The sequence below is a fragment of the Mustelus asterias genome, chromosome 2, assembly GCF_964213995.1.
Source record: "Mustelus asterias chromosome 2, sMusAst1.hap1.1, whole genome shotgun sequence".
NCBI classification, from domain to species: Eukaryota; Metazoa; Chordata; class Chondrichthyes; order Carcharhiniformes; family Triakidae; genus Mustelus; species Mustelus asterias.
This window is the reverse complement of record NC_135802.1, coordinates 154,916,551-154,932,444: the sequence shown is the minus strand read 5'-3', so window position 1 is coordinate 154,932,444 and position 15,894 is coordinate 154,916,551. Positions and strand designations below refer to the sequence as shown.

Here is a 15,894-nt window from a genome sequence, read left to right as displayed (position 1 = left end):
CATCCCCTGGGGGGGGTGGGAGGGGAGGGGGTGTGACGTCTCATCCCCTGGGGGGGGGGGGGGGGGGCGCTGGGGTGGGAGGGGTGGGAGTGTCACCGATCATCCCCTGGGAGGGGGGGGGGGGTGAGGGGGTGTGACGTATCATCCCCTGGGAGGGGGGGGTGGGGGTGGGAGGGGAGGGGGTGTGACGTATCATCCCCTGGGAGGGGGGGGTGGGGGTGGGAGGGGAGGAGGTGTGACGTCTCATCCCCTGGGGGGGGGGTGGGAGGGGAGGGGGTGTGACCGATCATCCCCTGGGGGGGGTGGAAGGGGAAGGGGTGTGACCGATCATCCCCTGGGGGGGTGGGAGGGGAGGGAGTGTGACCGATCATCCCCTGGGGGGGGGTGGGAGGGGAAGGGGTGTGACCGATCATCCCCTGGGGGGGTGGGAGAGGATGGAGTGTGACCGATCATCCCCTGGGGGGGTGGGAGGGGAGGGAGTGTGACCGATCATCCCCTTGGGGGGGTGGGAGGGGAGGGGGTGTGACGTCTCATCCCCTGGGGGGGGTGGGAGGGGAGGGGTGTGACCGATCATCTCCTGGGGGGAGGAGGAGAGGGGGTGTGGCGTCTCATCCCCCTGGTCGGGGGGGTTCCGCTGCCTGTCTGCGGCCGATCCCTCCTGGCACCATCACTGGTACACTACCAGCCACAACCATCTCTCTCACTCTCTCGCACCTGCAGGGAAGAGTAAACTGTGGCTGGTAGTGTACCAGTGATGGTGCCAGGAGGGATCGGCCGCAGACAGGCAGCGAAACTCCCCCCCCCCCCCCCCCCCCCTCCCCCCCTGACCAGAGGATGAGACGTCACACCCCCTCTCCTCCTCCCCGCCCCCCGGACCGGAGGATGAAAGTCCGAGAGCCGCTCTCTCCGCGTTCTTTTTTTTTTCCGCGCCCGGGCGCTGTCAATTTTTTTTCGAACTGCGCATGCGCAGTTCAGAGCCCCAATCGGTCCGCCAGCGCTAAGCCCCGCACACAGCGCAGGTCAGGCCGGAGCCGGCAAAACGCGTGTGGGCGTGCTGGAAAGAGGATTCCAGGCACGGATCTATTTGACGCTCAGATTCGGCACTTAGACTCAAAATGGTAAAATTCCCCCCTAAGTCTTCTACGGTGAAGACAGACACAAAATATCTGTGCATCCCTCTTCTCCATTTCCATTATGAATTTTCCAGATTCACTCACTATAACACCAAAGCTAGGTTTAGTTAGTCTTTTCCTATTTAAGTATTTGTAAAAACTTTTACTGCATGTTTTTATATTACTAGTTAGCTTTCTCTAATACTCAACTTTCTCCCTCTTTATTTTTTTTGTCATTCTTTGTTGGTTCTTAAAATCTGACCAATCTTCTGACCTACAGCTAATCTTTGCAGATTTGTCGTGTTGCTTTCAATTTGATACTATACTTCATTTTTCAGCCACCTGCTTCCTTCCCAAAGAGTCTTTCCTTCTTACTGGGATAAATCTTTGCTGGGAGATGTTCAATATCTCCTTAAGTCTGCCACTGCATCCCCACTATCCTCCTTTTCAAACTAGTTTCCCAGTCACTTTAGTTAGCTTTGCATGTATATCCTTATAATTACCTTTATTCAGGTTTAAAACACTAGTCTTAGACCTGCACTTCACCCCTTCAAGCAGATATTCTATCACATTATGATCCCTGTCATCTAAAGACTCTTACCATGCGATTATTTATTAATCCTGTGTCATTGCTTATTACCAGATCTAGAATAGCCTGTTCCCTGGTTAGGTCTAGAAAGTATGCTCCAAATAATTGTCCCACATACAGTCTATGAACACATTTCCAGGTTCCTTTGCCTATCTGATTCTTCCCATCCAAATATAGATTAAAATCGCCCATGATTAATTGCAGTACCTTTTTTACGCACCCCATTTATCTCTTCCTGTATACCTACAATGTAACTACTGTTAAGGAGCCTATACACTCCTCCCACAAGTGATCTCTTACCTTTCCTGTTTCTTATTTCTACCAAACTGATTCTATATCTTGCTCTTTCTAGCTATGGTCATCTCTCACTACTGTACAAATTACATAATTAATTAACAGAGCTATCCCACCACCTTTTCCTTCCTTTTCAAAATGTCAAACACTCTTCAATAGTTAGGTCCCAGCTTTGATCATCCTGCAAACATGTCTCCATGATGGTTATACATATTTATTTCTATTTTTGTTAACAATTCATCCATTTTGTTACGAATGCTGCACACATTCAGAGCCATTAACTTTGTCTTTTCAACATTTTTGCAATCTCTGGCCTTATCAGTTGGTGCATTTTTAAGTTTGTACACTCTGTCCCTTCCTGCCACACTCTGGTAGCTTTACCCAAATCACTAACCTGCTGTGTTGTACTTTATTGTTACCTTTTGATTACACAACAAAATGTTGGGCTGTAAATTTCAATGGAGTGGCAAATGAATCAGATTGCTGCTCCACCTTACTTACCTGGAAATCCAGACTATCCTGGCTCACCTGACCTTCTGACTCAATAAGAAGTTTAACAACACCAGGTTAAAGTCCAACAGGTTTATTTGGTAGCAAAAGCCACACAAGCTTTCGGAGCTGCAAGCCCCTTCTTCAGGTGAGTGGGAATTCTGTTCACAAACAGAGCATATAAAGACACAAACTCAATTTACATGAATAATGGTTGGAATGCGAATACTTACAACTAATCAAGTCTTTAAGAAACAAAACAATGTGAGTGGAGAGAGCATCAAGACAGGCTAAAAAGATGTGTATTGTCTCCAGACAAGACAGCCAGTGAAACTCTGTGGGGGTTACAAATAGTGTGCCATGAACCCAATATCCCGGTTGAGGCCATCCTCGTGTGTGCAGAACTTGGCTATCAGTTTCTGCTCAGCGACTCTGCGCCGTCGTGTGTCGCGAAGGCCGCCTTGGAGAACGCTTACCCGAATATCAGAGGCCGAATGCCCGTGACCGCTGAAGTGCTCCCCAACAGGAAGAGAACAGTCTTGCCTGGTGATTGTCGAGCGGTGTTCATTCATCCGTTGTTGCAGCGTCTGCATAGTTTCCCCAATGTACCATGCCTCGGGACATCCTTTCTTGCAGCGTATCAGGTAGACAACGTTGGCCGAGTTGCAAGAGTATGTACCGTGTACCTGGTGGATGGTGTTCTCACGTGAGATGATGGCATCTGTGTCGATGATCCGGCACGTCTTGCAGAGGTTGCTGTAGCAGGGTTGTGTGGTGTCATGGTCACTGACATCACTTCTGACTCAAGCCAGATGAGGGGTGAATGGAGGTTGGGAGTCAGGCCTGGGTGGGAAAGGAGGGAACTTGGCAATCGGGCTTGGTTGGGAGTGGTGGTAGAGCCTGGAGGAGGGTGGAGAGGGGTCAGGCCAGAGTGGGGAGTCAGGGGTCTCCTTCCATCTGGTGGTGTTCGTTCTACTGCTACTCTGGCAGGGTATGCATCTGGTCGGCAAAATATGTGTTCTGTCAGTCTGTTATCGCTGCAGGTGTCCTGCAGGTGCCTCTGAGCAGTCCTCAGTAGTACTTCTTTATTGGTGATGCCATCTCTCTGTGGATCTTATGTCAGCAATGCTAGTTAAAGATGTCCAACTTACCATTGCTATTCTTGTGAATGTCTCACCGTCATAATTTGCGATTGGTGTTATTATGGACATGTAGAGTTGCAGCTTCATGACATTGTTGATGACGTAGTATGGAGTTGTTGAAAGACTGATGCTGCTTTGCCGATTTTTGTGTGGACATTGATCTCTATATCACCCTCCCTGGAGATGTTGCTTCCTAGATGGAGGAAATGTTTGATATTCTGTTGCCTGATGGTAATGGGAAGGACCTTCTTGAAATCCAGTTGTCATTGTCTTGGTCCTCTCACAGCAGACCAACTTAGACACTGCTACCCTCCAGACTGATGGTCATGTTTTGGAACGCACGTGGTTCTTCGGCAAGCAAGGTGATGTCATCTCTGAAATCCAGGTCTGTCAATTGATGGAGCTGCAATGGGTTGCCAAAGTCTGCACCCACTATTGACTTCTTCATAATGAAATCAGTAACCAAGAGTAAAATGAATGGAGAACATGTGCCGCCTTGCTGTACTCCTGTGATAATGTTGAAGGAGTCCATGGTACCTGTGTTGTCCTTGATGCAACGGCTGGAATCATGGTAGATAGCATTGAAGATGTTACTATACTGCAACCGGATGCTGTACTGTCTTGCAGAGTGTCTGCCAATAGACATTACTTTTTAACACTACTTTCCAGAGTATCCATTGTTGGGAATTATAAAACTACAACTTAATTGCTATCCATGTTTCATTACAGCTGAATCCTGCACATTCCTACTAGAAGAAGTTTAACAACAGCAGGTTAAAGTCCAACAGGTTTATTTGGCAGCAAAAACCACAAGCTTTTCGGAGGCTCCGAAAGCTTGTGGCTTTTGCTACCAAATAAACCTGTTGGACTTTAACCTGGTGTTGTTAAACTTCTTACTGTGTTTACCCCAGTCCAACGCCGGCATCTCCACATCATTCTTACTATTCCATGTTGTGCTTTGTAATTTCAAGTACCCAACAAAGAAAGTTTGACAACCTATTTGACCCATTTCCACTGTTCCTATAAACAATCTAAAATAAACTGACTCATGCTTTTATCAGAAGTGCCATTTTCATAAGTATGTTCATAAAGTGTAGAATTCCACTACATGGCTAAGATGTTAGAATATTCTGGACAAATACAAGCTTACTCTGTTTTTTAAATTTGTAGGAGGAAGCTAGACAGAAGTATGTTGACCTCATAGAAACATTGGTTTCTAAAGAAGCCCCCACCCAAAGTGAAGCAACTGCCACAGGAGATGGGAAGTCATCATTCCAGACATTAGTTGTCACAACTGAAAACAACATCACCACAATTCTTCTGAACAGGCCAGCGAAAAAAAATGCTATTTCTGTTAAGGTAAGATTACTGAACTACAATAGTGACTAATTGTTACATCATTGTCTTCAAAAGGTGCACAGTGCACTGCTGTCTCACAGTGCCAGGGACCTGGGTTCAATTCCCAGCTTGGGTCACTCTGTGCAGAGTCTGCATGTTCTCCCCATGTCTGCGTGGGTCTCCTCCAAGTGCTCCGGTTTCCTCCCATAGTCCGAAAGACATGCTGGTTAGGTGCATTGGCCATGCTAAATTCTGCCTCTGTGTACCCGAACAGGCGCCAGAGTGTGGCAACTAGGGGATTTTCACAGTAACTTCATTGCAGTGTTAATGTAAGCCTACTTGTGACTAATAAACTTTAACTTTTAAATTTACATTCATTAATATCCAGTATTGCAGAAAGTGATTCAATATTAATGGGATATATATTAGAAGTTTCAATATATTTAACTCTTTGCAGAACTCCATGTTTGTACTCCTCCAATCAGCGTTCCAATCCAACCACAGAACTTGCCCTAAGCAAAATCACAAAGGTGGGGAGGCAAATTGCAGGGAGACGATGGTCTAGTGGTATTATCACTAGACTATTAATCCAGAAACTCAGCTAATGTTCTGAGGACCTGGGTTCGAATCCCACCATGGCAGATGGTGGAATTTGAATTCAATCAAAAATATCTGGAATTAAGAATCTACTGATGACAATGAAACCATTGTCGATTGTCAGAAAACGGAAAAACCCATTTGGTTCACTAATGTACTGTTGGGAAGAAAATCTGCCATCCTTACCTGGTCTGGCCTACATGTGACTCCAGAGCCACAGCAATGTGGTTGATTCTCAAGCCATTCAGTTGTATCAATCACTAATTCCCTCCATTACCAGCAACCGGCCTCCCATCCATTGACTCTGTCTACATTTCCCGCTGCCTCAGCAAAGCAGCCAGCATAATTAAGGACTCCGCACACCCTGGACATTCTCTCTTCCACCTTCTTCCGTTGGGAAAAAAATATAAAAGTCTCAGTCACATACCAACCGACTCAAGAACAGCTTCTTCCCTGCTGCCGTCAGACTTTTGAATGGACTTAACTTGCATTAAGTTGCTCTTTCTCTACACCCTAGCTATGACTGTAACACTACATTCTGCACTCTCTCGTTTTCTTCTCTATGAATGGTATGCTTTGTCTGTATAGCGCGCAAGAAACAATACTTTTCACTGTATGTTAATACATGTGACAATAATAAATCAAATCAAACAGCTTTGTGGGTCAACCCACTGCATGTGGACTGCACTGTTTCAAAAAGGCAGCTCACCACCACCTTCTCAAGGGCAACTAGAGATGGGCAATAAATGCTGGCCAGCCAGCGATGCCCATGTCCCACAAATGAATAAAAAAATATCAGCAGAGAAACATTATTGGAAAAACATAAAAGGCTAAAATGGACAAATCTGCAGGACCTGGTTGCTTGCATCCTAGGGTTCTAAAAGAGGGAGTTACGGAGATAAATTCCCTAAATTCTAGAACAGTCCTAGTGGATTGGAAGTCATTCAATATAACACCATTATTCAAGAAAGGAAGAAGAGATAAAACAGTCTAGCTGACTAAAAGTCAGTTAGTCTGAATGATTAGTCTTCAGTGAAATGTTGGAATCTATTATTAAGGGAGTCTTAACAATGCACTTAGAAAAATCATAATAGGATCAGACAAAGTCAACATGGTTTTACAAAAGGGAAGTGATGGCTGGTATTTTGCTTGTGTTTCTGGTGGTGTGGGAGCATAAAATCTAGCCATAGGAATCTGTTGCATTTGCTAATTTGGTTGGTTTTATGCTAGTTATTTCATGATTGACAGTGTTTCCCACCTGATTACTGGTTCATGGTAGGTAGGTTTTTCACTTGTTGGAATTTGAGAGAATCAGCATAATGAATAATTATTAGATCTAATCAGAATGCCACTTTCCAGTGTTGAAATAATTTGGATTTATATAGCAATGTGTCTGGAGGAACTTTAAACAAGCAAAGAGAATAATTGGGAAGTAGCGGAAGCTGCATTCAAAGAGTTAGGTTTTGTGGCAGCTTTTGAAAGATTATTTTTATGAATTCATTTCAGGAATTTATTTTTAAGCCTAGGATTAACAAATCAAGATGCTGACTCAGGATACTGAAAAAATACTTTGAGGGATTTCACAGCAGTTTTTTTCCGCTAATGGTCTTTTTAAAAATTGATTTCTCTTTGATAGTTTTCCCATCTGTTGCCTATTGACTTTCAAATATCACTGAAGAGATAAGAAAGCCACCAATCATTGATCATTTTTGTTATCCAATGAATGATACTTATACTATTGACTTTATTTGTATAAGGGGCAATAGATCATTCCTGTTTGGACAGGCACAAACTGGAAAAATATCTGCATGCTGAGTTGCATTTTATGGGGCACCATGGTCACACCTGTGGCTAAAAAAATCAAAGTGAGGAGTCCACCGATGATCCCGTCAGCTGCTCCACACCAATTTAACACTGGGAGCAGTGTTAATCGCCTTAAGATGAAGATTCCACCCCTTTCTTGGAGGAAAACCCACCTTGGAGAGCTGCCAGCCAATTGGATGGCCAGCAGCTCTGTAATCCCAGCAGTGGCACTGGTCACCACAGCTTGGACTACTCGCAGCCCCTGATGCTGAGGAGCCCAAATTGATGGGCAAGACTGCAGTCGGATGTCGTGAAGAGGGGAATGAACAAGGGTATGGCAGGCTGGGGGAGAGGAGGTTCAAGGGGTGGGGGGGGGGGGGGGGAATTGCCTCCAATTTGCCCAAGAGCAGTGCCCCCTCCTATCCAACACCAGTTCCTGCAGCTAAAACCGCCGGTCTTCCTGCTTAATGTGGTCCTGCCCCAGGTATGACAGGAGCCAATTAAGGCACTTTGCCCTGGAAAATTTCTTGAATTTTCTATGCCAGCCCCCCTACCTTCAAGCCTACTGGCAGGGAACATAAAATATTTTGTTTTTAAAGGGTATACTTTGCAAATATTCAAATGCGATGAATTCTTAAACAATGTAAATAGTGCAGCGATCATAATTGGCAATCAGTAAAAATATTTTCACTCTATGCAAATAGTAACATGAAAAACAGGTTTCTAAGATGCTTGTTGGAAGATGGACAGGAATAATCCCCTTGTGTCTGTGCCTCTACTGTATAAGCAAAATAAATAAGTAGGATCCAATCTTTGCAATACTGTTTCTTAACATACATTCACAGAGGGAGAAGCATGTGATCCACTTGTGAAAACCTATTTAATCAATGGAGTAAGTTTTTAAGTACCAATCAGAAAAACAATCATGAGAGATTGAGGACCTGGGTTGTAAGTGTACAATTCGAGTGTAAGCATCTCAGATGAGAGAGTGCTAATTTACAGCACTACCCTCCAAACGGGTTCAGTTGTATTTACATCAAAAAAAGCCCATAAAAATTGTTAAATAAAGGAATAAGAACAAGAGTGGACCATTCAGTCCCTCCAGTCTTTTCCATTAGAGCTAAATTATGGATTCTCCTGTATGGTTTTTTTGTTTACATTGTCAAAATTGCGTGAAAACTGTCAAATTTGCAATTAAATCAGGCATTTTAAAGGCTGTCTGATTCTATCGGTAAGCAGGGTTACACCTAATGTTCAAAGAGAAAATGTATTTTTACTGATTGCCAATTATGATCGCTGCACTATTAGCAGAGAAGCCTTTAGCTGCCAAGATCTTAAATTCTTGAATTCCCTCCAGCATGAAGACACTCCTTAAATCCTACCTTTTCAATCCAACTTCTCGTCACCTTCCCTTTTATCTCCTCATAGTTCAGTGTCAAATTTTGATGATGCTCTTGTGAAGTGCTTTGGGATGTCTTACTACATTAAAGGTGCTATTATAAATGCAAAGCAGTTGATGTATCCTGAGTGATAATAATTGTAATTGTAATAATACTTGGAAGGATTTACAGTTGATGTTTGATTTCTTTCATAAATTGGCACATTAATTTATTTCAATGTGATAAGTACCATTTAATACCAATTTTTCTTTCATCCAGATGTATGAAGAAATTATGACAGCACTTGAACAAGCTGCAAAGGATGATTCTACACTGACTGTAATGACAGGTATACAGTACTTCCATTTCAGTTGTGTCTGCAAGATTTTCCACCATATCAAGGTCACTAGTATTTGGAGATTTGGTTCCATCCTGAATCTCACAGTGTAATCAGACCTTCACTATTGCTAACAATAAACATCAGGTGGGGAGAGCTCTAGCATGCAACAGGCCGGGAGACATTAGTGGAGGCCGTTTAGCAGGCTCCCGGCTGGGCACCTTTGGAACATGGTGTATAAGAGAAGCCCTGTAAATGGTGGACAATTATGCTACATTTTTGTCAGTCTCCGTTCAGGTCTCTGCTTCGTTCTGTTAGCCATTCTCCTCGCACTGTACCTTTATGCTGATATTGCGCCCTTCAGTCATAACAGTTTATGTTGCTTCAGCTCATCAGGTTAGATAGGTAGGCATGCACTTAATGCACAAACTGTTTGTTTTGCATAATCTATTTTGCCCGACAGCAATGACTAAATCCATAGAATCCCTACAATGCAGAAGGAGGCCATTCAGCCCATCGAGTCTGCACTGACCCTTAGTAAAAGCATTGCACCTAGACTCATCCCCTAACCCTGCGGAGACAGCTCAGCTGATGATAATCATCCAAACTGAGTAACCTATTTTACTCTCAGACAAGAGGACTGTTATTTCTCTCCCTCTTCCAGGATGACCATAATACATGGGGCTAACCCTCACTCCAGATAAGGTACAGTGTTCACAATGATATGTTCAATTGGGTATCTTAACTATTTGATGTGCTTTTCTCCAATGAATACAAATCTTGCCAGTGAACCTGAATTGTTAAATGTTACTGACAAAAGAACCTAAATGATCTGGCTTTGTGATCTGGAACCTTTCCTGTGTGCTCATTGAATTTCAGCATGCACTCCATTCCATCTCTGTTCTTTATAGCAATTTTACAGATTATGCCTTTGAAAGCAACAAGCGATTAAGCGACTTAACCCCTCAAGCCTGATCCGCCATTGATCAAGACATGGGTGGTCTGCGTCCAATAGCCATATAACCGCCTTGCCTCATATTCTATAACACCTTTGGTTAACAAAATTTTACATCTAAGATTAATAAATTAACATTTGAATTGGTTAGGCTTCTAAATTCCACATGGAAACATTGCGCGGGTTAGAGGGATGAGTCTAGGTATGATGCTGTTACAGAGGGTCAGTGCACAATTCTAATTTGTGTAAAATCTCCTTGAAATGTAACCTTTAGAGTCCAGGTATCATCCTGATAAATCCACACTTGGTTTCCAAGGTCAATATATCCTTTGTAAGGTCTGGTGCCTAGAACGGAACACACTACTCCAGGTGTAACCTAACTATTTGTAGTATAATTTCTACATCCTTGTATTCTAACCCTCTAGATATAATGTCAGAAGTCTTTTCAATCATTTTCTGCACCTGTCCGTAATATTTTATGTACTTGGACCGCTAAGTTGTTTTGGAACACTGCTGTTTCTAGCTTTTCAGCATTTAGTAGGTACGCCTCTGATCTATCCTTTCTTGGATCCAAAATGATGACCTACATTGAAATCCATTTGCCATAGTTTTGCCCATTTACCTCATTTATTAATATTTCTTTGAAATTTGCTTCACTCTCCACTGCCTACAGTGCCATCTATCTATGTATTATCAAGAAACTTGGATATGTGGCTCTCTATCCCATCATCCTCTTTGTTAATAAATATGGTGAATAGTTGAGGTCGCAGCCCACATCTCCAGGACTTGTCATACCCTCTCGGAGAGTACCTCCCATTATCGTCATATCCTCCCAATTAGGCTACCTGCTCAAAATCCTTGATTCCTGCCACCTGGAATCTTTATAACTGAAGTTCCTCCCATCTTTCCTAAAGTGTGGTGCCCAAAACTGGATGCGATACTCTGGCTGAAGCCGAACTAGTGTCCTATACCCATTCAACACAATCTCCTTGCTCTTGTGCTCTGTGTCCAAAGCCTAGGATGCTCTATGTTTTATCAATGACTTATGCACATTTTACACCCAAGTCCTTTTGCTCCTGCAATCCTTTAGAGTCATGCCCTTTATTTTATATTGTCTCTTCATGTTCTTCCTACCAAAATTAATCACTTCATATTTCTCCACATTAAACTTCACCTGCCACCAACTTGTATTCTAACCCTCTAGAAAATCTTAGTTAGGCCACCATTTCACCAACTTGTCTATGTCCCTTTGAAGTTTCGATACAAATGTTTCAGTTTGGGGCTCTCTGTGTACTTGCATTTTTTAACTCTATTTTTTTTTGGCAGTCACATATTTATTTGCCACAATCAAATAAAAGAGTTAACGGTAAGATTTCTGGTAACGTGCACGGGCACCGTTGTGAGGCCAATTTCTTGGCCTCACAACGGCGTGGATCAGCAACCAGCAAGGTCCTGTCATACTGTATGAGGATGTCCTTGATTTCTTTCTTAGAGGCTTCATCTACATATTTCTGGTAGTATGCCATCAATGCTTTAGAAATGGATTGACGGATAGCATAGATTTGAGCTACATGACCACCGCCTTTCACACAAACTCTAATATCGACTCCAGCAAATCTTTCCTTGCCCAACAGCAGAACTGGTTCCAACAGTTTGTATTGCAAGGTTCTTGGCTCAATCTGTTCCAGAGGTCTTCCATTTACTTTGATAAGGCCATTTCCTCTTTTACAGTGGGCCACAGCAGTTGCTGTTTTCTTCCACCCAAAAACTTGGACCGATTGCAAATGACCTTTTGCAGGCATCTTCCCGTCACTGCCAACTCTCTAAGCACAGAAAAAGCACCACATTTTAAAGGGACCACGCAATGCTTCCCCACCCCCCCCCCCACCCCCACCCCCACCCCCCCCAAGCATTTTACAATTTTACGAACACCAAATTCTAACTTCCTACCTCCCAAGCTACCATTACTTTACCCAACTTCGCAACATAGTCCTTGGGACTTTGTGCATCCTCAGTAATGCACATAGCAGGAGGGTCAGTGTGCCTTCACGCCTTCTACTGTATTAGCCATTGGTCTCAGGGATTTACAGGTGGATCAAAGTGTTTTTCTTTGACATAGTTACCACAAATCAGTAACTGGGACACTAACCTAGTCCTTGACTTGTGCGAAATTTGTGGTAGGAATTTGGCTTCAGTTAGCACAACACTACATTGGCTATAACGAGAAGTTATTGACATAAGAGTTACTGTGCCTGGGACCTAGATGCAGTGTACCACGGTCAATATTCAAATATCTGAAGCTTTATGAATAGTTCATTATATAAAAGCCTATTACAAGTTTTTTTACACAGAGGGTGGTGGGTGCCTGGAACTCGCTGCCGGGGGAGGTAGTGGAAGCAGATACGATAGTGAGTTTTAAGGAGCATCTGGACAAATAGATGAATAGGATGGAAATAGAGGGATATTGTCCCCGGAAGGGTAGGGGTTTTAGTTCAATCAGGCAGCATGGTCGGTGCAAGCTTGGAGGGCTGAAGGGCCTGTTCCTGTGCTGTAATTTTCTTTGTTCTTACACTATTTCGAATTTTTACTTCCATCATCAGGTTATAGGCAGCAAGAGATGCACCTTTACAGTAATACAAATTTTACTCCATTGTATCTCACTCAGTTGGGATAAAAATATAGGCCGGAATTTTCCAGCCATTAATGCCTTACTTACCACTACTGCAAATGAGGATGGAGAATTTAACACTCAGCCAAATCTCCATTCACTGCAGCGGAACCAGATAATTCTGCCAGCGTGAATGGCCGGAAAATTAAAAGTTTATTTATTAGTGTCACAAGTCAGCTTACATTAACACTGCAGTGAAGTTACCCTCTCGTCGCCACACTCCAGCGCATGTTCGGGTACACTGAGGGAGAATTTAGAATGGCCCAATGCATCTAACCAGCACATCTTTCGGACTGTGGGAGAAAACAAGAGCACCCGGAGGAAATCCACGCAGACACAGGGAGAACGTACAAACTCCACAAAGACAGTGACCCAAGCCAGGAATCAAACCCGATCCCTGGCGCTTTGAGGCAGCAGTGCTAATAACCACTGTACTACCGTGCTGCCCCATAGTGAATGCTTTAACAACATTTGATGACACCAGCTTCTTATTCCAAAGTCCTTTGTTTCGGGAGGGTATGCTAATAATTTAAAGGCCTCCACGAATCTAATTGTTCCATTTTATAAATTTGTTAGAAGAATAAATTTATCAGAATGATTACATTCAATATGACGTCCTTATTTTCCAGATCCATTATCAATAAGCCTTTCTCCACCAATTCAAATGCATTTTGTTGCTGCTTTTATGTTAGTGTTTGTGTTGCTGTGACACAAACCTGTATTAATGCTTCTTTCTCATCAACTTGAAAATGTACAGATGTTCCTTATCAACCTCCAATTTATGCATTTATAATTAGTATGCACATTCCTTGTCCTATTTCGCTCTGCAGTCGATCAAGCTAATTCTTGTGCTCTCAAAGTGTATTTTATCAACTCCTGAATACATTTTTAAATTCCAATTCTTGTGCATTCTAGTTTAATTTCAGCCTGTTTGCATGTAGTATTAATATTCCAACCTTGTTGGCAACAAATATGGCAACTTAAGTTCACACCAGATCCTTTTTTATGCATAACAGAAGTCAAATCCCATTGGCAAACTCTCACTCTGAGTAAAACCATGAAATTGATAAAATAATCTGTACAGTGCTTTGAGTAAAAAATCAACCCTTTTATTGTCTTTGATTTGATGTGCAGGATTTCTACTGTACACCCACATGAACTCAAAGGATGATTAATATGTCATACCAGACGCCTTTGTACCAAACTGAATTGCCAAGATGGTTTATTCACAATTTTTTTACGAGCAAAAAATATTGTCAGTTGGTGAAGTCAGCTTGATAAACAGTATTTTTGAACCAGTTAATGAAGGAAGTAAACAAATAGAGCTCATCTTTCTTTACAGTTCCTTTGCAGCATTCTTAAGTAATAGTAAACTTTTTTCAATAGTTGAATTAATTTTCACTGGTTGTGGTCATAGTTTGATGACATAGTTAACATAGAACAGTACAGCACAGAACAGGCCCTTCGGCCCACGATGTTGTGCCGAGCTTTATCTGAAACCAAGATCAAGCTATCCCACTCCCTATCATCCTGGTGTGCTCCATGTGCCTATCCAATAACCGCTTAAATGTTTCTAAAGTGTCTGACTCCACTATCACTGCAGGCAGTCCATTCCACACCCCAACCACTCTCTGCGTAAAGAACCTACCTCTGATATCCGTCCTGTATCTCCCACCACGAACCCTATAGTTATGCCCCCTTGTAATAGCTCCATCCACCCGAGGAAATAGTCTTTGAACGTTCACTCTATCTATCCCCTTCATCATTTTATACACCTCTATTAAGTCTCCCCTCAGCCTCCTCCGCTCCAGAGAGAATAGCCCTAGCTCCCTCAACCTTTCCTCATATGACCTACCCTCCAAACCAGGCAGCATCCTGGTAAATCTCCTCTGCACTCCTTCCAGCGCTTCCACATCCTTCCTATAGTGAGGTGACCAGAACTGCACACAATATTCCAAATGTGGTCTCACCAAGGTCCTGTACAGTTGCAGCATAACCCCACGGCTCTTAAACTCCAACCCCCTGTTAATAAAAGCTAACACACTACAGGCCTTCTTCACAGCTCTATCCACTTGAGTGGCAACCTTTAGAGATCTGTGGATATGGACCCCAAGATCTCTCTGTTCCTCCACAGTCTTCAGAACCCTACCTTTGACCCTGTAATCCACATTTAAATTTGTCCTACCAAAATGAATCACCTCACATTTATCAGGGTTAAACTCCATTTGCCATTTTTCAGCCCAGCTTTGCATCCTATCTATGTCTCTTTGCAGCCTACAACAGCCCTCCACCTCATCCACTACTCCACCAATCTTGGTGTCATCAGCAAATTTACTGATCCACCCTTCAGCCCCCTCCTCTAAGTCATTAATAAAAATCACAAAGAGCAGAGGACCAAGCACTGATCCCTGCGGCACACCGCTAGCAACCTGCCTCCAATCCGAAAATTTTCCATCGACCACCACCCTCTGTCTTCGGTCAGACAGCCAGTTGCCTATCCAATCGGCCAACTTTCCCTCTATCCCACACCTCCTCACTTTCATCATAAGCCGACCATGGGGGACCTTATCAAACGCCTTACTAAAATCCATGTATATGACATCAACTGCCCTACCTTCATCAACACACTTAGTTACCTCCTCAAAAAATTCTATCAAATTTGTGAGGCACGACTTGCCCTTCACGAATCCGTGCTGACTATCTCGGATTAATCCGCATCTTTCTAAATGGTCGTAAATCCCATCCCTAAGGACCCTTTCCATCAATTTACCAACCACCGAAGTCAGACTAACCGGTCTATAATTACCAGGGTCATTTCTATTCCCTTTCTTAAACAGAGGAACAACATTCGCCATTCTCCAGTCCTCTGGCACCATCCCCGTGGACAGCGAGGACCCAAAGATCAACGCCAAAGGCTCTGCAATCTCATCCCTTGCCTCCCAAAGAATCCTAGGATACATTTCATCAGGCCCAGGGGACTTATCGACCTTCAGTTTATTCAAAACTGCCAAGACATCCTCCCTCCGAACATCTATTTCCTCCAGCCTATTAGCCTGTAACACCTTCTCTTCCTCAAAAACATGGCCCCTCTCCTTGGTGAACACTGAAGAAAAGTATTCATTCATCACCTCGCCTATCTCTACTGACTCCATACACAAGTTCCCACTACTGTCCTTGACCGGCCCTAACCT

The 15,894-nt window shown here is 43.4% G+C and overlaps 1 protein-coding gene and 1 pseudogene across 1 annotated transcript in view; one reads left to right on the top strand and one right to left on the bottom strand.

Annotated features, from left to right (window-relative positions):
- The window catches only part of eci2 (enoyl-CoA delta isomerase 2), a 95,056-nt gene that overhangs the window by 60,086 nt on the left and 19,076 nt on the right, over positions 1–15,894 (top strand). The window contains exons 4-5 of the mRNA XM_078199089.1: positions 4,797–4,985; positions 9,023–9,092. Coding sequence (XP_078055215.1) covers positions 4,797–4,985; positions 9,023–9,092 — 259 coding nt within the window. The remainder of the gene's footprint in view (positions 1–4,796; positions 4,986–9,022; positions 9,093–15,894) is intronic.
- On the bottom strand, positions 11,396–11,837 carry LOC144504098 (small ribosomal subunit protein uS9 pseudogene; annotated as a pseudogene).